Source organism: Manacus candei, unplaced genomic scaffold (assembly GCF_025592945.1).
Source record: "Manacus candei isolate 608988 ecotype Guabito, Panama unplaced genomic scaffold, ASM2559294v1 h1tg000005l, whole genome shotgun sequence".
In the NCBI taxonomy this organism is placed as follows: domain Eukaryota; kingdom Metazoa; phylum Chordata; class Aves; order Passeriformes; family Pipridae; genus Manacus; species Manacus candei.
This window is the reverse complement of record NW_026138053.1, coordinates 12095345-12116223: the sequence shown is the minus strand read 5'-3', so window position 1 is coordinate 12116223 and position 20879 is coordinate 12095345. Positions and strand designations below refer to the sequence as shown.

At 38.0% G+C, this 20879-nt stretch overlaps 1 protein-coding gene across 1 annotated transcript in view; it reads right to left on the bottom strand.

The window, feature by feature from the left end:
* HS2ST1 (heparan sulfate 2-O-sulfotransferase 1) overlaps positions 1 to 20714 on the bottom strand; it is a 73364-nt gene extending 52650 nt beyond the window's left edge. The window contains exon 1 of the mRNA XM_051808260.1: positions 20385 to 20714. Coding sequence (XP_051664220.1) covers positions 20385 to 20508 — 124 coding nt within the window. The 5' untranslated portion in view covers positions 20509 to 20714. The remainder of the gene's footprint in view (positions 1 to 20384) is intronic.
* Positions 20715 to 20879: the final 165 nt, after the last annotated feature.

The window sequence follows — 20879 nt, the reverse complement described above, 5'->3', positions numbered from 1 at the left end:
TGACTGCTGTCTTTATGAAAAGAACTCTTTGGCTCAGCTACGGTTGTCATGGAAACAGCAACTTTGATTTTTAGATCTTTAGTATACGTGATATTTCAGCCATATGTTGCATGCATTTAAGTTCTCAACGTATTCCTCCTCTTTAAAACTGAAAGAAGAGAAAAAATTATTTCAATAACAAAGTAAAATACACACCATGTACTTCTCAATGTGGAGAAACATGCTTGCAAGCCAGAATAACCACAAATTTGAGATAATATGGGCATACTTGATCTATGTTTTTTCCTTCATCCCAAACAGTTTCATTTGTGAAAAGACTTCACCTGAAAAATTACAGCTCTATTTTTCTGATAAAGCCAGGAGATGGGCTTAATTTTGCTTATTAACACAGCAAACTGTGCATTACTCCTGCATTAACAGTGTTTGAGAGAGGTTCCAATACCGATCACACAAAGGGTAGCGCTGGGCAGACACAAAGCTCTCCAATACCCCAACTGGTTTGCCTGCCTCTCTCCAAACTGGGACCAGCATGGTCCTTTACACCGCCTTAGGAGTAAATATAGTCTTGGCCTGACAGCACGGCGTAGCTATAGTAAACATCATATACATGTGCTCTTCTAAAAAATACCCCCAATGTCCAGTGACATAAAGGACTGAGCTATGGTCTGGATTCCAGAAAAACAAAACAAACAAAGATTGCAAAATACTGTTTAGCTTTTACAAAACAGTTAAGTAAATAAAGCAGTGCAACTGCTCTCGCACTTGGCATTAAAACCATGATTGCTTATGTTTCCATATTTTCAACTTCAAAAAAAATGAACCATGCTATTATAAGGTGCTCTACTCCTCCATAATTCAACAAGTCTGCATAGGCAACCAGAGAGACAAAGAGTACCCATTCTTCTATCCCTCAGGGTGCTCAATACAGAGTCACAACTTCAGTCCAAGCGAAGTGCACTCTAACAATATTTCTTCATAAAATGGAGAGCACTTTGTAACAAGTTGGCAGTTATTTTCTCAGATGCATGCAAGCTCTTAATTTCAAAGCCTGGAACACTGATACCTGACCAATAATTCTAAAATTTTACATCTGAAGCAAGAATAATTAATTTAGGTGAATACTAATGGTTACGGGTAAGTATGGGTAAGATCCTTTGCGACAGTTGACTGCAGCAAACTCACAGCTTCCTAGATTACACACAAATCCCACCCTCACAACATATCTATTTGAACTTTAAAGAGATGTCCTTGTTTTATTTTGCACATATTCACTAATGAAGCTCAGTTCTAATTTAAACTATTTAAATAACCAGACCCAGAGAACTCTGGTCTTTTCAACTCAAATGCTGTTAGGAAGCATTCAGCATACTCCTAAATGATTTTCACCCTAGATATCTTCCTCCCACTCCTGGGCATAAGTAAGCAAAGGGATCAATCAATGGTAAAGAAAACGACAAGACAGCAACTTACTCTGCCATGGGAACAACTCTTAAAATTCAAAACAGATCACTTTCTCCTACATAAATATAAAAGCAGTGTAAAGCAGCTGCTACAATGAATGACTTGTTTTCAACATAGAGATACTACCACAAGGGTTTCCAATCCCTAATGTGAGACAATACCAGTTATGGAACAGAAATACAAGCCACAAACCATTTTATCTCCAGCTTAAGCACATCACAAACAGAAATCAGAACACTGAGGCAGGAAAGTAACTGTTGCTCTCAAGAAGAAATTACATTTCAAATATTTAAGGTAGTCAGCAGAACTATCACTTGTCAATTATAGAATCAAAAAAGTCTAACTACTTTCTCAAGGAAAAAGTCAGGGAAACAGTTTTCCCTAAGGAAATACACAAAAGAACAAAACAATCCTGAAAGATTAAAGTGTGAGCTGCTTTCTCTCCCACTCTATTACTAGTGCAATATTACGAGTAATAAAGAAACATGTTATCTTATTATGTCATTTATTCCACCAGCACACTCAGAATGTAATCTGTCACTCATCCTGAAACATGTTCTCTCATATTTCATACTGTTGTAACACTGAAAATTATGCAGTATTTTAAATATATACGAAATCCATACACATTTAAACACTCTCCAAATGCCACTTAGACCTTTAAAATTAAGGTCTGGGGTTTTTCATGATTTGCCTTCTACAAAGAAATTCTTCTAAATCTCTGAGTATCACGTGGATGAACTTGAAAACAGCTCAAAAATAAAAGCAGCACAGTTGCACAAATATGGCTCCATGCCAGTTAAACTGTAGTGGTTTGGGACTGAAACTAGAAACTCCACATTACATATATTCACAGTATTTGATATATAGTAGATGCTAGATTTTCCTAACAGTAAAATAAATCAGTAAAAACTGCAAGTATCAACTCTTCAAAAGAGTTTGGGGAAGTTTTAGCTATACTATCATCTCCATACTATAAAAGTTCTGTATTTTTATTTACAAACTAAGTTGCTACTATCTAGCAAATAAATTCAAAACAATTATTTGCTGGCATTTTTAGTTTGGAGATAATATGATAAATTCCCTGCTTTCAATTTCATATAGTGCTGCTGTTATCAAGAATTCTAACTACTACTTGATTTCAGTAAAAATTGGGAAATGTCAGAACATGGCATCTTCTTAACACAACTAGCCACTTCAGCCATATCTGCAGCTGCATACTCAACCACAAAGGGTCAGGAAGGCAAAACAGGGGAAAAACAATGGAGTGCATAGCAGGGAGGAGCCTGCTACCGAAACACTCCATGCTGGTTTTGTCACATTTTAAAGTGGTTGGTAGAAAACCACGAGGGTGCAGAAGTGCCATGGAAACGATTCAACAATCAGAAAGGTACCTTACAATGAGAGGCTTAGGGAATTCAACACGTTAAGTTTTTCAGAGAGATGGAGAAGTGAGACGATTACAGGACGTAAGTACCTTCACAGGGCAAAAATACTGCAGGGTGGTGAGGAGGGAGCAGAGAGAACATAATAAGATCCAGTAGCTGTAGCATGAGACCAACCACGCCCAGATTTCAAGAAACTGTGGCTTTATTTTGAAACAATGAAAGGTTCCAAATGAACAAGAGAAATGCTCCATCTCTTGATGACATTTTCAAAGCAAGATTGCATACCCTTCTGGAACAAAACTTTTGCTAGGTAGGGATTGAAATTTAAGTGACTAATGACAAACAAAAGTCTTTAATTGCCTTCTGAAGAGGCAAACACTATGAATCTAAACAGTGCTGAAGAGCTGTCAGGCATCCCCTGAAAAGGATGAATGAGGATGCATTAAGGGACACGTGGCATTTAAGAGAAGTGGCCTGGTGCATACATTACCTAAGGGCTTTACTGGTTTAGACCAAAGTTCCAATATCCTGTTTCTGACAAAGGCCAAAAGACGTCTGGAGAAGACATAAAAACAAGTCAAGCAAACAGATATGTTCCTGATGTATTTAACATCATCCACGTACTTGCAATTTAGTAGATTAATGAATTTTCAGATCAATGAATTTTCCACCCCTAGTTTGTCTAAGCATTTCAATAATTGTTTCATGCTGTGGCATTGTGTTCTACAGTTTGTGTCAGTATTTCTGAGGCTATCTACCAATAGTTTATTTTTTACTGTTTCCTACTACTTGTATAATAAGCATTCCTTGCTCACTTTATCCATACTACTTATGATTTTGCAGGCTCCTACTGTATTTCTTGATATGTTTTTCCCAAGTCTGGTGAGCCTTGGTCTACTTAATCATTCCCCATATGGGAGATGCTTTGTTTCTTTGATTATTCTCAGCAGTCATACATCTTTTCCAAGTCTGCTATAACCTTTTCCACAATGAAGGGCAAGAAAGGACAACACAGCAGTTTGCTGCATCCAATAGAAAACAAATATTCTCATGTTGTTCGCCATTTGTTTTTAATGGCTTCCAGTATGCTACATGCATTTTTGACCATTGTTGAGAATTGATCAGAAGTTGCCATAGAGCTGAATTCTGTAACTCTAAGAACTCCTGCCTCAGTGAAGACAGTCAATTCAGAATTTAACATATGTAAACCTGGGATTGTTTTTCCTCCAAATATATTTAGATATGACAAAATTGAGTTTCACCCGCCATCACCCAGTGACCTGGTATTAAGAGATTCTTTCCCTGAATAACTCATTATCATCAAACAATACACAATGATCTCTAAACAGAAAGTACATATCACAAGTTCAAACCATGAATTAATGCTCAGTAAAATATACAAGTTGAGAGCATACACTTATTGTCAACAAAGAGGTAACACTATTCTCCCTCAAACTGCTGTGAAATCATACAATAACAATTTCTCAAAGGATGCACACAGGAACAGCACAAGGACAATATGGAAGGGGGGAATATCCAATCCTTTGTCTAGTTCCTATTTCATTTCAGTAAATCTGTGCTAACTTGTCTTTATAATTTCTACACAGCAATATATCTGCTTTATGTTTTATATTCTCTTGATAATACCACTTTCTGCAAGAATTTATAATACGTGAGAGTGCATCATCCTGAACCTATTTTGTTCCCAACCATTTGTGAAATTATTAACCAACTGTTTTTCCTGTGCACTGGATAAGAACAACTGCTTTGGACATTCAAAGTTTTCAAAATTTCAAACTGAGTTTTTTATAATGGGTTTTCTGTTTGTTTGTTTGTTTCACCAGAGGCCCATTTTCCTGGCATAAATTTCACTATAGTAGAGTTTAAAAACACGGTTCGCGCAGACATGTATACAGTTAAATTATTTGTTGATTTAATGTTAAATTTATATTGTGTGGTTTCCAAAACAGAAGAATCTGTTCAGAGACTGTAAATTTAACAGGTTCCATTTAAGTTACTTAGACCTAGTGGGTTCCTATTCTTCCCTAAAGCCAAGCTTGCACAGACTCTTGGCATCTTTCAGTTGTCCATCCTCACCCTGCAGATGGTTATATCTAAAAATACCATAATTGTATTACTGCATATACGGTGCCATAAGTTTGAATGGCCAGGCTAAATTAGCTTAAGATGATAATTGTTACTGAAACTTATTTCCACTGAGAGATTACAAACACACTGCCATGTTACAAAGCAACAGGTTTATGACAGTAAAAGGTAAAAGGATAAGTGAGGTTGTAAAGCAACAAAAATTCTACACTGTCATTCTGACCTTCTGTTCTTCATTTTCAGAACCAGACTTGGAAAAAAATCACCACCTCTTTTTCAGAGAGAGAAAAAGTTCTCTCATTAATGGTAAGTCCTGACTTTATTAAACTTACATTTTTAGATTAACAGTAAGGCTTTGCAAAAACTCTAATGTATTTATCATGGGAAATAATTAATACGCAGCAGCTTTTAGAATTCATCATCTTGCAAAGGGGGCAGGAGAAAAGGAGAAATGGTCTCTTGTTCTGATGAAGACAATAAGTTTTCTCATACTTATCATTAATTGGGAAACCCAGAGTTGCACTAACAAGAAGTGTGTTTATTAGTTGGCCTGTGATAAGAGGAGCACCAGGCCAAAAAGAAACCAGAAAAATTTGAATTAATTCATACAAGGATTACTCAATATCTATTCTCACCCATCATTTCATTCTGGAGCAAGTTAGCTGTATGCTTCCATGAATCATGTCCAGAAAGGCCTGCTATCCATTCACACAGCCATCAGTGGCATATTCCATCTGCAGTATCTCATAAGGGATTTTTAGCAAAGTCCCTCACGGACTGTTCCACAAATTCTAGTAACAGAAACACTGCAGCAAGTTTTCCATTTAAACAACAGGGCCATATATTGACATTAGAGAAGGAGCACTGTTAAAATATGACCAATTTCAATTCTGTGGTTTCAGATCAATATAGCAAGTCTTCAAGGAAGAAATAAGACTCCTTGAAAGACTACATTTCATACTTGCAGACAGGGGGGGATAAAAAAAATAAGGAAAAAAAATCAATATGAGAGGTTGTTTTCAAGAATGTTATGAAATGTTATCATCTTACAAGCAATTTTACATGCCTTTTTTGTTACCAGCATCATTTACAATACACTGTTCTCCTTAGCTGATTTTATTTAACTTATTGCTGAGTAAGTGGTATTCAAGCTGCTCACAGGAAGAAGCCACAGAAATGTCAAAGCAGGTTAATTTTTTGAAATAGCCAGTGAGCTCCTAAGGCTGTCAGACTACTGCCTATCTAAGGAACAGAATAATAAGCATAACACAGTTGTCTATACACATATTAAACATTGGAAAGTCTTTAATAGCATGATTTTATTCAGAGGTACTGTGCAGAAATTATATCCTGTCCCCAAAACTGTCATCAGTCTTCTCAACATATGCTCTCTCCTCTGAAATGTTAGTTTAATGAGCTTACTTCCAACTAATATAAAAAGTACCTAACTCTATAAAGGTTTTATTTCAATGTGTACTGAACATAGTTTATTAAATAATTAACAATGCATATGGACTAATAACTAAAAATACTTAATTAAAATCCTTTAAGCCCAACTATAAAAATTCTCTCAGCACTAGGATGGCTGCAGGACTCCAAGTCAAGAAATTGCTTCATATTCTGTGTGATGTACAATAGAACAAATGGCATAGAAAGAAGACCTGCTACAAAACTCCTTTTTGTAGTAACTTGAGGGCAACACACATCATGAACAAACTCAAGCTTAAATCTACATCACAAATGCAGCACTTCAGAAACATGCAAGTGAGCTGTGGAAGAAATATCTGGGCAGAAACAGGCTTAAAGAAGGCAAGTTCATATCTGCAAGAGAGGCTGCATTAGCAGAATAAGCATACTGGCTCATTCAAACCTAATTCATGTAGCTTTAATAGGGTAACAGGGATTAAGCAGTTCTCTGCCAGGTGGCACAAGGATACCAATACGGTTTTCTACCCATAGCAATATTTATCAAATTTTTGTGAAGAAATACCAAGTTTAAACTTGAGTATAAATACAAACAGTGGCTTTTTGTACACATACAAGTTTATAATGTCACATACCTGCAAGATATCTGTGAAAAACATGGATCAAACAGATTGTATCATTTCTGTATTAGGGTGGTCCCTACAGATATTTTAAAAATTCCTGTCCATCTGAAATACAAAGACTTTGTCATTCCCCCCTCCCCAAATACACACATAAGCCAATCAGCCACATCCTTGTGACAGGGGTAGAAGAGTTACTGAAGGTTTCCATGCTTGATGGCCTACAGTGACCCATAGCATTAGTACCAACCTTCTGCCATCATGTAATCTCTTGTATTGCTATGAATCATCACAAGGCCCTATAGCCCCAACCTTCCCCCTACTCCAAGTACAGACTCTTTAAAAGACGGGAGAAAATTACTTTGCCCAAAAGACTCTATTTTATATGATTGTGACTCCATGTTACAAGGCTGCCCTTTATAGTCTGTAAAACTTGTTCTGTTCAGTCAGTGGTTCACAAATTAACCTGTAAAATGGCAAAAAGCTCAATAAAAAATGTTCTTCATTCTAGCATCACAGCCAAGGCTCACAAAGCATAAAAAGGAAAATTTCCAAATAACACACAAACACGGAATGCCACGTGCACTTTGTTGATCCCATGGTTGTTAGACCATGCACGGCAAGAGATCTGAAATTTTCATTAGAAAATGCCACTCCAGCAGCTGGCATTAGTAAATGTTTTTCTTGGATGTTCACTTTAAAAAAACGGAAATAACATCCCTCACCCCTCCCCCCAAAAATCCCACACCATCCAAACTCCAAACTCAACAGCCACTTCTACACCAACACAAAGTTTAGCTCTTTAGCAACCAGTCAGGAAAGATAGTGTCACTGCACAGTTTTATTCCAATTATTATAAAATAAAAACCGCTAGTGACAAGACTTCCACCAGAATCAATAATACATGTATTTACCACACAAAATTCTCAAGTACAAGTTACACTGACATTTTCTGATCAGTTGGCAAAGCTTTATACTACCTGGTAGTTCTGCCTGTTATGTATTTGTAAGGACTAGTCTTTTTTCTGTAGAGAAGCAAATTTAGGTCCCTATTTAATTTTGGAACCTGACACAGCAAAGGTTGAAGGATCAACAAAATTTCTAGAGTTTGTAGAAAAGCAATTCCATCAAGGCCAGAAAATTCATTCAAATCAATTCATGGATATTTGAGAGAATTTTCATATAGGTTTCTCTTGCATAGTAGTAATCTCTAGAGCACCAACTCATGTTTACTTTTACATGCACATACTTAATATATATTAAGTAAAAGAGATGTAGGAACAATCACTGTATTTCACGTTCCTGCTACTATATGAATACTTCACAGATTTTGTTGGTTAAGTGTCAAGTTGTCAGACATTTAGCAGTTTTTTTCATACTTAAAAAGCACATGATGTGTTATTTTTATTTCTATATTGTTTTAAGATGGTATAATGAGAGGAAGCAAGTCTAAAAAAACGTTACCATTTTCCAATATTCATTCTTGAAAACCATAATTTCAATCCCACTTAACATTTAAAACCTTTTCTCATAATTTCCAGCAAAACAACTACTTTGTATGAAAATTTTATAGCACCGGTTTAAGAAATTTATTATATCCCATTACTTAGCGAAAAACGATATGTGCGTTCAACTGCAACTTTGACTCAAGTTTCCACCCCCCAAAGTGTGCACATATTTAAAACTTACACATAATCACCACTAATGCTCCTTAGTCATTCAGTTTCTAAGGGCTTTTTATTATGGATTAGAACAAGAAAAAAAAACACCCCAAACGTCTTTCAATAACTTCATTCCTCCTTCAAGCATTTTTTTCTTTAAACTTGATATGTGAATAATTTATCATCCATTTTTCTTTCCTAATTCTCATATTAAGATGGCCTTGCCACCTGCACTATGCAATCACACTGAAGTAGGCACATAAAAATCAGCAGAAACAATGTTTTGGGTTGCTCCAACAACCACAAACATTTAGAAAGTGCCCCCACAAGCATGTCAGCAAGACCACGTTTTTCAGAGTATGGTTTGGAAAGCATAGACAGGAAAACCAGAGGAGGATACATTTAAATGTTTTGCTGTTTGATTTATCATTTCTTAGTGCTAAACCACCACCTCAGTTTTATGCTGCATTTTCACATCAGAAAGAAGACAAGAGCTTAATGGCATTTTAGAGGGTAAATAAAAAAGCAGTGGGAATCAGAGCAAGTACATTTTCAGAGTGTTAAACTAGAGTGAAGCCAGCCTTGAAAATAAGCATGTTCCCCAACAGTCGCTGGCTTTTTGTTGGGATCAGACAGACCACATGTGGATAGCTCACAAATGCCACTGATCTTCTCATACACATCCTTCCTACTCATTTACAGTCTTTAGAAGTGTGTCTTTAATATTTTCCTCTATGCTTGACCACCATGCACTTACAAGATAAATTTGCCTTTAGGCCAAATGCATTTAACATGCCTCAGGAATAAGTAAGAGTCCTGACAAATATCCTCTACCACTTTTTTTCTGCGTTGGATGAAGGGGTGGCTGCCCTTTCCTGTCCAGAAGCAAACATATGCCATCTCTGCAGCTCAAAGCCCAAAGCACTAAACTCAGCTGAAATCAAGAGTGCTTTAACTTCACGCTCCAAGCTCTGATCTGCTGGCAGAGGAGCTGGGTACAGCTCTGGTTGTCACCCTAGCCATCAGTGGAGTGATACTCTCCCACCAGAGTGCCAGACACACTGCTGGGAGAATAACATTTTATGCACCCTCTGCTAACTTCAACAGCTCATCTGTTGGGTCTTATGACTCTCCAGCCCTCTTATGCACCTCTATGACTGATAGCAATTTTACTTCATCAACCACTCCAAAATCTCTCCTCAAAATGCAAAATGTTGGAATAAAAGGAGCTGCAACTGAATTCTGTGCAGAAGGTTTTACATAACCCTAGCTGTTTTGGCCATGGAATAGTTTCAAAGATAAAATTCAAGATTGTACCAGACATGACAGGTTATGAATGCTACAATGTTTAAGTGTAAGCTTAGGCAGGTATTTCTGGTCATTTAGCCTTTGCTTCTGGCTCAGAATGCAAGTCTGAGAGGCAGTTCAAGGACTATAATAAATATTACTAGCCCACTAGAAAATAAGGCTTTCTGGTACTTCTCATAGCAGAAAACACCTAGACTACTGCTAGCACATTCAACACACAGACTATTGACAAGCCTTAATAGACAAGCATAAATCAAGCAGCGTGACAGAAATTTTCTAGGGTATTTTTTATAGATTGATCAAAATATGAAGTACAGTCCTGTTGAAGAGAACATTAAACAAAAGAGGTCCTGCAAAAACAGCAAAGAAAGTTTTGTCTTCACTCAAACCAACAGCAGTGGCACAATTAGCACATTAGGATTAACAATGTATAGAGCAAAGGGAAGGACGCCCAGAAGTATTCAAAAATAAAATTTGTTTTGATAAAAGTAGAAGGATAGTAAAAATGCAAAATATTTCAATTCCATCTAAATATTCATACTTCAAAAGGTTGTTTTTTTGACAAGAACAGTCCTCAAAAAGCAAATATACGTCTACTCTTGAAATGCTATCTTTCTAAGTGAAATGGAGTTCAAAAACATATTCAGTCCAATCCCACTTCACACACTTTGAAGTCATCAAATTGGACAGCAAGATCTAATCATCGTAAAAGAGCAAACTATTTATTAGGTACTTATCTTCAAAAGCTTGCTTTGTTGGCAGCATCACCAAAGTTAAGACAAAATAGTTAATCTGCCTAAAAAACTATTAAAACAGACTAAATTATTCTCAGATAAGGAGGAAGGCTTTGTAAGGGTCTTTTGTTTGGTAAAAAAAAAAATAAAAAAAACCAGGGGCAAAACACCAGACATTTAGTATTCCCAAAGGCGCTAATTTGATTAAGGGAAAACATTTTAGTGCTATGGTCATCTCAGTTCACAGGATAATGTATCAAAAAAACTATGCCATGATAGGTATTTTGCCAGGAAAATATCTTTTCACACTTCTAAGAGTGCACACATTGCTGAAGGTTTACTGACAAATGAGATGCTAAAAAAATCTCAGCTCCGAAGTTGTCACTGGGAGTGCAGCTGAAATAGGATTCTACCTATGAAATGTTTCATTCAACTCTAGGATACAAAAAAACTGACTTTGTTTCAAAAAATACAGATCCTCTTTTGTGTGCCTGGTACAAAACCACATCTTCAGAAAGTGATTATATGCTTGTGCTCAAGAATTCTTTGGTCAATATACAAGGTGTAGTACTTTTGTCCTTCAGCATGGGAATATGGCTTTGTGAGACACTACTTTTAGCACAGACAATGGAAGGATATGGCTGTACTCAGGTTTTCATAAAAATGAATCCCCATTTCTTGAAAGAATAAAAACTTCTAAATTAGAACTTCCAAAAAAACATTTTTCCTCAATTTACATCTGTCGTTCAAATGCTAAAGGAGCCAAAATCTTAGATGGCTTTGTTTTGTCATGAAGACAATTTTTGGTCTATTTAATGTGTCCAAATAAGACTCCATCATTTCCACATTCTATTTTTTGACTTCTACTCTAAATTTGCAAATCCCTCTTAGAATTAGAGAAATCCTTTGCCAGGAAAGAACGATCAAAATCAACTCCAATATAATATAGTCAATTGTCGATTAATGTTTTGTATATTAAAAGCCATTGCAAATGCTAAGTTTTGCAGAGACTTCTACTCCTCCACAGAATCAATGTAAAGAAATGCAAAGATTTCAAAGAAAATACAGATATGCTATTTATGCAATCATTCTAGATATGTTCAACAACAATAAATGCAGACGATAACAGGTATTTAAAACGGAAAGATATGTGGGGAAAATTTAAGATGGAAAAAAACCTAAATTAACTGGATTTTCCTCTCCACTTTGCAGATTGTGAGAGGCACAAGCATAATCTTTGCTCAACTGCTCTCATACCTCCAAGTTTCTTCATGTTCTCAACAGCCTTTTTGCACCTTTTTCAAAGTGAAATGAAATGCCATTGCCTTTAAATCTGTTGTCCAAGATGAGGGTGAGTAATATAGACATATATATTATTTATATTTCATAGGATCATATGCATCATAAATTTATATACTCCATACTCTCACCTATGTATCTTTAATATATATATTTTAAAAAAGAAGAACAAAATAAGATCTTCTGAGAGAAAAACCACTACAGAAGTAAATGGAGAATATATGCATTTTAATTGAAGGAACCTAAGAACCCATCCCCACACTCTTTACAGTTTTACAGCAATTATGCACAAGGTTTGCATAAACACTTCAAAATCATCAAAAGCTGTTTTATCAAAACAGCACTTAAGTTTTACATATGTTTCAACACAAATTAGTATTCAGAATTAAACAGCAAGTTGATGACAAAAAAGGATGTCAGCTGTCATTTTAAACTCTAACCAGATATAGAAAATGGACACAAAGAATGAAGACAAAGACTGGGCCAAAGTGACAGATAGCTTCTTTCCAAATACTTTTTTAAATTTAATTATCTTATTAATTCTTTCACTGCCCTAGACTCCTAGCAACTCATGATGAATTTTATCACTACCAGAAAGCTTCAATAATAGTAATTATTACAGAAGTACTGTTATTGGAACCATGATGACATAAGAATATTGCAAAGTAAGGACAACATTAATATGTTCATACTGGAAAAAATAAAAAGACATGTGGACATAGTTGGGTTTCCTGCAGACACATTTGCAAACAATACCTCTACAGTAAAAATGTATTCTTAATTTAAAATAAAAAACTGAACTGTAGCAATGAATTCATTCCTGGATAACATACAGACACTCAATATCAGCCAGTCAACACTCCAGGGCACATCCTGCAATAACACTGATGTCCAGAGAGTCAGCATATTCCTGACACAAAACCATACAAATCTGTGCAACATGTTTCTACAAGTATCAAGACTTGACATGTTTAGTGAAGTGCCTGGGCATACCAATTATAATCAGCACCAGCAGTTATTTGAATACAGGCAATTACCGATAGGAATGCCAAATGGAGGGACTTGAGTTATCCAAAACTTAAAAGGTCAAGTGGCAAGGAGCTGGGGGGTGAATAAAGAACCAGCTGAGTCAATTCCAGGAAGGAAGGTTTGCTTTTCTCTCCTGAGTGGAGACTTCTCTGAATGCCACCCTTCTCAAGATGCTGGGCTTTGAACACAACAACTTCACAGGGCCACAGGTTTTTAGGGGAGTGGGCAAATCCAACAGAACTGATGGGCTTGAGCACCACATGAAGCAAAGGGTTTGAAAAAGATACCACCCGTCTCCCATCCAGACAGCAAGTAGGACAGATTGCAGCTAAAAGTCTGTACATATTTATGAAAGGCTGCAGCCAGCTGGCCAAATTTCAGATGTCTCTCTGTACACTGGAGTTCTTTCACTCAGTCTTTTAACTTTTATTTCCGGTTGAAAAAATAATGCAAATACATGTACTAGTTCAGCTATTCTTCCACAGCATGGAACTTTCATTATGCTTGCCAGGCTAGTATTTCAGATACATAAACAGATTTCAAGCAAAGCACTTACCACTATTTTAATACTGCTTTGACAAGGTTTAAATACACTTCAGATAAGTGACAAAAACTACAGATTGCACACAGTTACACAAAAAGGCTGTCTTTTGATCCATTGAAGTGATAATACATGGAGGATTCCATATGCAAAAGCCATCTAATTCCAAAAGAGGAGCAAGAATTTGAGGGAAGGCACTCAGAAGACAAGTCTGGCCAGAATAAGTCTAGCAGTGAGTGATTCCTGGTTGCCAGTCAGTAGATATGGAAATTACTTGTTCATGAACTGCTTAAATGTCCCTAACTTCAACAGCCAGGGGCAATACAAAGCTATGCAAAGAAAAAAGAATTCAGCTGCAAATATGTCAGTTTTCTAAAATAAGGAAGAAAAAAGAATTCCTACAATTTATTTCACTTCCCATATACGCAGCCAATCATAGAATGGCTTGGGTTGGAGATCATTTAGTTCCCACCCCCCTGCCATGGGCAGGGGCACCTTCAACTAGACCAGGTTGCTTGAAGCCCCAACTAGCTCGGCCTTGAATACTTCCAGGGATGGGGCAGCCACAGCTTCCCTGGGAAACAATGATAAACTGCAAAGCAATGATTTAATCTGTTATGCTAACTCCAAAGTTCAGGTAGTTTAACAAGGGCTATTCTGGGCAGATTTTTTTTATATATATGGATTTTATGTGTTTAGATACATAAATACACAGAGATACATATATAAAACACACGACTAGTCAATTTTAATTTGATGGAGTATTTGTGAGTTTCTGGTTTTGTTAGGGTTTTGCTGTTTTTTAGTCTTTTAAACCAGTTCCTTCAGTAATCTCCAGTGAGAGCTAAAAAAAAAAAAAGACATAGGAACTTCCAATCACTGCTCAGAAGCAGAAAGTAGACATAGAAAATACAAAGGGAGCATTGGCATGGCATTATGCCATAATGCCATTCTTTTGGTTGCTTCATCACAGAGTAAACAAAGGCACCAAAAGTAGTTTTTTGTCATTTCCAGTAGTACAACCACTTTTCCTTTTAGACTGCTAAGCCAAAACTTGCTAGGTATTTCATTATTGAAATAATCTCCCTTTCTATGTAGAAAAACAATAATACGGAAGAGCAGGATGTAGAACTCCGTTGAACACTTTCTTCTGAGATTCTCAGCCTTGAACTAATTCCATACCTCATAGCTATCATTACCAATTTTGTAATTTTGCCTTAATTCACAATGAAGAAGAGCACAGCACTCACACTTCTTTTGCTGTCCACAAAGGCTTTTCTGTCCTAAACAGGTGATTGTAAATGTGGGTTTTTTCGAGGATTTCCCTGGAGGATGATATTGTTGTTCTATGTACTCTTCAACTTAAATTTGTGCCTTACAGAGTAACACACGTAGATATGTACTGGCCCAAACCTCCTTTTTCAATGGAGAATCTAGAAAGATAAGAGTACTCACCTGGTGATTACCCCATCCACCGACGCCCAAGGCTGGAGGGACTGGAGGCATAGGCTTTATCTGATTTCTCACGTCCTTCTCATCTCTCAGAACTGCCCTCAATATTATCTACCAAAAATATCCCCTTGCCAGATGACTCTTCAGCACAGCATCTGCTATTAGAAGTGAAGGCACAGCTCTCACATCACAAATTCTCAAAGCTATTTTACTAAAACCATGAGGCCTAAAACTAGATACAAAACCTAAAGTTTCTTGTGTGCAGCCTTTCAGAAGAGGAAAGAAATTTTAAGAAGTTACACCTCTTATTTCCACTGTTAGAACCAGCTGTTGGGATGCCAGTGAAAAGAGATAAGATCAAGTCACAGAGCACATCAGCAAGTCTAAGATGTCTTGGTATGTGCTTGGGAATGTGCACAGTTCTGTACTAGTCAAAATTCAGAGATTACCAATTTCACAGAAAATGCAAAAGCAGCAGCTGCAATATTTATTCCCAAAAAAGTTATAAATAAATATAAAACCACAAACAGCAATATAATATTTTTTTAAAAAATTATACAATTGCTCTATATCACACTTTTCAATGGGAAGTACTTTCAAATTTAAAATAGTATGGGAGTACTTTAAAATTTATTCTGAAATTCTTTAAAACTTATTCAGAGACATGGTCAAAGGAAATGGTAAAGGGGAACCAAGTGAAAAAGTATGATAGAACCAGCAAGACAAAGTGGAAGAAAGTTCCACTGGCTGGAGATATACTGAGGAAGCAGCATTACAACTCTTATTTCAGGAATCTCACTATACAATAAAACAGCTTCTGAAAGAATGCCTTGGGCTACTCAGCAGCAAATAATAACTACTGGTCAACAGGGAGATATTTAAAAGAAATGCTGGAAATTATCTGCATAGCTGTGTGTGGCCAGAACTTCCAACAATCACAAACTCTTCTTTATAAATGAAGTTCAATTATAAATAACAATATACTAAGGAACCATGCATGCTGTATTAAAAGGGACAATTTAAGAAGTTTTCTGAAGCATTTTCCCAAGCACATGCAACTGACAGGCCTACTGACAGGAGATTTTTTTATTTCTAAAGGAAGGAAACATGAGATGCTATCATTTCAACATCCCCAAAAAGCAGAATATCTTATATTTCTATAGTGCATATGATTTAATCATTGGGAAGTTAAAGGTTTAACTTTAAAGCAACAGTGGTTTATTAGGGACTTGCACAGTGCTTTGAAAGACACTACCCCAACAAGGGCCCTAGGCACTAAGAAACTACCTCAAAAATTTTTTAAATCTGGCAATCAATCATCAATTATTTTTTTTGTGGGCTTAGGAGAAGAGCCTTAGCCTTTCAAATTATTTATGTATTTTTAAACAATAAAAACCTCTGAAAAATAAAATATTAAGAATTTTTTTCAAATGACAATTCTATATGCTGAATTCAAGGTGCTGAATTAAGCAGATATGAGCTGTAAGTTTGTTTATCACTTAGCAGGAGAAATACTCCCACATTACAGCTAAGAAGTGTTTCAACATGATCTGAAGCAGGTTCAATCCTTGCTTTCCCTATTACAGTACACTATGTTTCTCAGATATAGACTATTTCCAAAATGCAATATGTAAGCATCACTAAACTGCTATAAAGTAGTATTACTACTTCACTTCCACCCTATCAAAGAGTAATCCTTCCCCATCTACTGTCCTCACCTTTTATGATCAATCGTACAGACTCAAATCCGTGAATGAGGCACTGTCTTCTCCCACTTCTCTGGCCAAACTTGAAGTGCTACTATTTTAGCAGAAGAACTAGAAAACATACAAACTTCTCTCTTGGTTCTCACCACCAATAAATTACACAATTTTGGGGAGGGAAGAGGAGATAGGGATGGGTTACTTCCAGCTGGATCATGTTTTTGATCCAACTCACCACAAATATTAATGGCAGTGCAGGACATGGCATGGTGTACATGTTTAACACTATGTTTAACAGTTTATACCAAAGGCAGAGCTGCAGCCACCAGGCTTCCAAAAACCAAAAGGGCCAGTCAGACATTATTTTGGTTCCAGGAATGATAGTGAAACCTCAACATCTGCCTCCCATGGGCAATATTCTCTATTAGGGCTGTCTATTCCTACAGCTAACACATGGGTATCTACATGAGGCTTAAATAAAAACATTAAGGTTCTCACTGGCAATGAGGGACAGCTTAGTCTGAAGAGAATGCTAATTTAGCTGCCCTAACATGTAAACTTGAAAATAATACAACGAATTAATAGCTGTATGCACAAATATCACCAAAAATGTACTTCAATTTGTTACCACTGGGCTCTGCTTGTGATCTCACCACTACAGAGTATTTGTAAGGAGTTACAAAGAAGTTACAATGAATATTTTGATTTTATTTTTAATTAGAGTTAATATGATGATAAAGCCCACAGGTTTACAAATACCTTTATAAATTATATTAGGATCATCATAATCTCATCACAGAGACAAAGAGCAGCAGCAACATTTGTGATGGTCATTTGCTTTTATCTCCTATACTTCTCAACTTAAAAAAGTTTGCCAGGGTGACTAAGTTTTATCTCCATAAAGGAAAAAAAGAGGTTCCCATTCTTTTTTCACACAGAAACATACTCCAGTTTTACACTATAGACAAGATACTAAGTTGTTGAAGTGAAATTAAGCTCCTCAGCTGTTCAGTACAGAATCTGGAGTTGCTCATATGTGAAGAAATTGGATAAAGCCCTTTCTATCAGAAAGTATGGCTGAATATTATTAGAACTGCTGATAAGACTGCACAATTATTTTATTTGCTATCAAATCTCAAGTCACTTGGTTTTCCTAGTCAACATCTAGCTCTTACAAGTACTTTCCAACATGACAGTTTATCATATGATAAGGACAAGAGGGCACAATCTTAAGCTCTGCCAGGAGTGGTTTAGGTTGGACATTAGGAAGAAATTTTTTATGGAGAGAATAATCAGGCATTGGAATGGGCTGCCCAGGGAGGCAGTGGATTCACCATCCCTGAAAGTTTTTAGGATGAGACTGGATGTGGCACTCAGTGCCATGGTTTGGTAACCACGGCAGTGTTGGATCAAGGGTTGAACTTGATGATCTCGGAGGTCTTTTCCAACCCAGCTGATTCTATGATTCTAAGTCAATTCAAACATGTGGCACAGCTCAAAACCCAGTACCCAAATGATGTGGAACAAGACTTCTGCCATAAAGCACCCACAGAAACACAACTGAAAAACCAAAAGAGCTACTTTGTCATTACCATGAAATCATAGTTCTACTGCCTCTTCACAGGCACACACACAGACACACACACCCCTCAATCTTTTAGTGGGCAAGGAAAAAGATTGGAATTCAAGTGCATTAGGCCAACTAATTACTTTGATTTGGAGAAAACCATTCTCCATACTACAGATCAGTAAAAATATTACCAACCATGATGGTAAAAAAACCAGTCGTAATGAAACCTTAACATTTACTACTCATAAAGTACACACCAAACATGTAAAAAAGGAAACATTCAGAAAGCTAGAAGCTTTTAAACAAAGTATACTCTCACACTAAAAGAAATAGAACCTGAGTTCAAAGGTGCTGCAGAAAGTGCTTTTTCCCCTCCTTCCACAGGTTTTAGACAATCACTAGTAAGCTTCTCACAAAACAAATCTTTCCATTTTACTTTTAATAAACCATACAATAGTTTTCCCTTGTCCTTAGGAAATAAAATCAGTGAAAAATAGTAATTAGATTCTTGTCCCAAAGCAGTATAAGCTGTAGGAGTATTTTAATCCTTTAAATATGTAGCTTAAACATGCCCATTGCATATATATTAAGGAGGAAGCGGAAGTTTTACCAGTAAAATCCTTTATACTCACAGGCATTATGTTATTCTTTTCATGCCAGGAGGTAGATTTCCCTAAAGTCACACACACTGCCAGCAACAGAGGCACTGAGGCCATGGGTATCAAACCCTTAAAAGCAGACGGATACAGAATTCCACTAAACCTTTAGCGCTATGTTAACACTTGCTTGAATTATCTTCCAATTTCATTCATTTTCTTCTTCAAATGTTTGTTTACAGTTATTAAGACCCTGCAAAAATTATGCCTTGATTATAAATGGTACAATCTTTCAGTTGAAAAATATGCAGAATAAGGGCATCACTCAACTCAAGCAGTCAACCACTGCAATTCCCAGGTCCTAATCTCTAATATCCAGATCAGAGAGAGCAAAGTGGAAAAGAAATGCTGTGAAGTAAAATCCCAATGGCATTCATACAGCTCAACATTAAGTTATGCTGACTCCGGCTCTCTTAAAAGCTCATTGTTAAACTTCCCATGTCACTCAAAGTCCATTTCTAGTTTTAACACCAAAAGAAACATGATGTGTGCTTTTCTTCCTAGAAGCTTAAAGTGTTCATAGTCTAAATATCTTAGTCTAAATATCTTAGTACAGTCAAATAATATGAGAAACCAAATCAACAGTGTCTGCAAACCAGCACCTGCTCTTGTATACACCAGAAGTCTCAGTGCTCTGTTTTTACAACTCGTAGGCACCATAAACTAGGTACAGAATGGTGTTTTTTCACATTCTTGAGACCCTTAATTATGTAAAATATTTACAAGTCCTGCAGCCTTGTGTACAACAGACAAAGTCGTAAGATGTTACCTGCCAGGTAGATATTACTCTAAAAAGATCTATTTAATGCAGGAAAAGTAAAAGAAATCTTACACAGGAGGTTTCAAGTTCATCACAATTCTGTTTAACTACAGCTCAGTCTAGATCACTAACTACACTCAGTAAATGCAGAAAACAGCATCTTACATTCAATAAAACAAATTTCCCATTTGTCATTAAGAGCAATGTCTTTAGCTTTCTTTCTTTTTTACCCCGTGCTTTCCATTACAATGTCAAGCGTCAGTAAAACATCTGAAGTAGTAATTAGATGTGAAGAAGACGGTAATTCGCTGCAGCAGCAGAACTAGGCTGTTTCGGCACCACGGCGGCTTCTCCTCTCCCTTCCCGGTGCCTGTCAGGAGGCACTCGCAGGCCGGGCGCTGCTCCCAAGGGCTCTGAACCGCTGCTCTTCTAACAAACCCCATCGACACACGCCACAGAAACATTTACCTTTCCAGCACCGACCCCTGCCAGGTCTCCTGACCTCGCAGAGCACACCCACATGAACTCAGGCCAAGGCTGCTGCAGACACAGCCGGCTGTGCGGAGCGCCGGGGCCGTGCCGCGGGGGCTCGGCACACATGGACCCGCCGGGGCTCCCCGGGCCCGGCCCGGCTCCCCCCGCGCCTCGTCCCGGCCGCGCCCGCCGCTCACCCAGCTTGCCGCGGGACTCCTCCAGCTTCTGGATCTGGTTCTCCAGGAACAGCACGGCCACCCCGAACACCAGCACCGCCAGCAGCTGCAACTTGGGCGGCAGCATAATCCTGAGCAGCCCCATGAGCAGCAGCAGCAGCGCCGCCCGCCCGGGATCACGACATAACGCGGGACCCGGCCCGTGGGGGCCGGCGGGAGCCGCAGGGACGGCGCGGGCGAGGAGGGACGGAGGGAGCGCGGTCGGGGGCGCGGACAGGGCCCGGCGCCGCCGCTCTCACATCGCCGCGCTCACCCCGCCCGCAGAGCGCCTGCAGAGCGCCCGCCGCCCCCCGCGCCCGGCACCGCCCGCCCGGCCCGGCCCCGCCGCCCTCCCGCCCCTGCGCGCGCTGCTCAGCAACCGAACGCCCGGCCGCGCGCCCACCCCCCGCCCCGCGCCGCCATCGCCGGTGGGCCCCGCCCCCCGCCACCATTGGCTGGTGCCGTCACCGCCCCGCC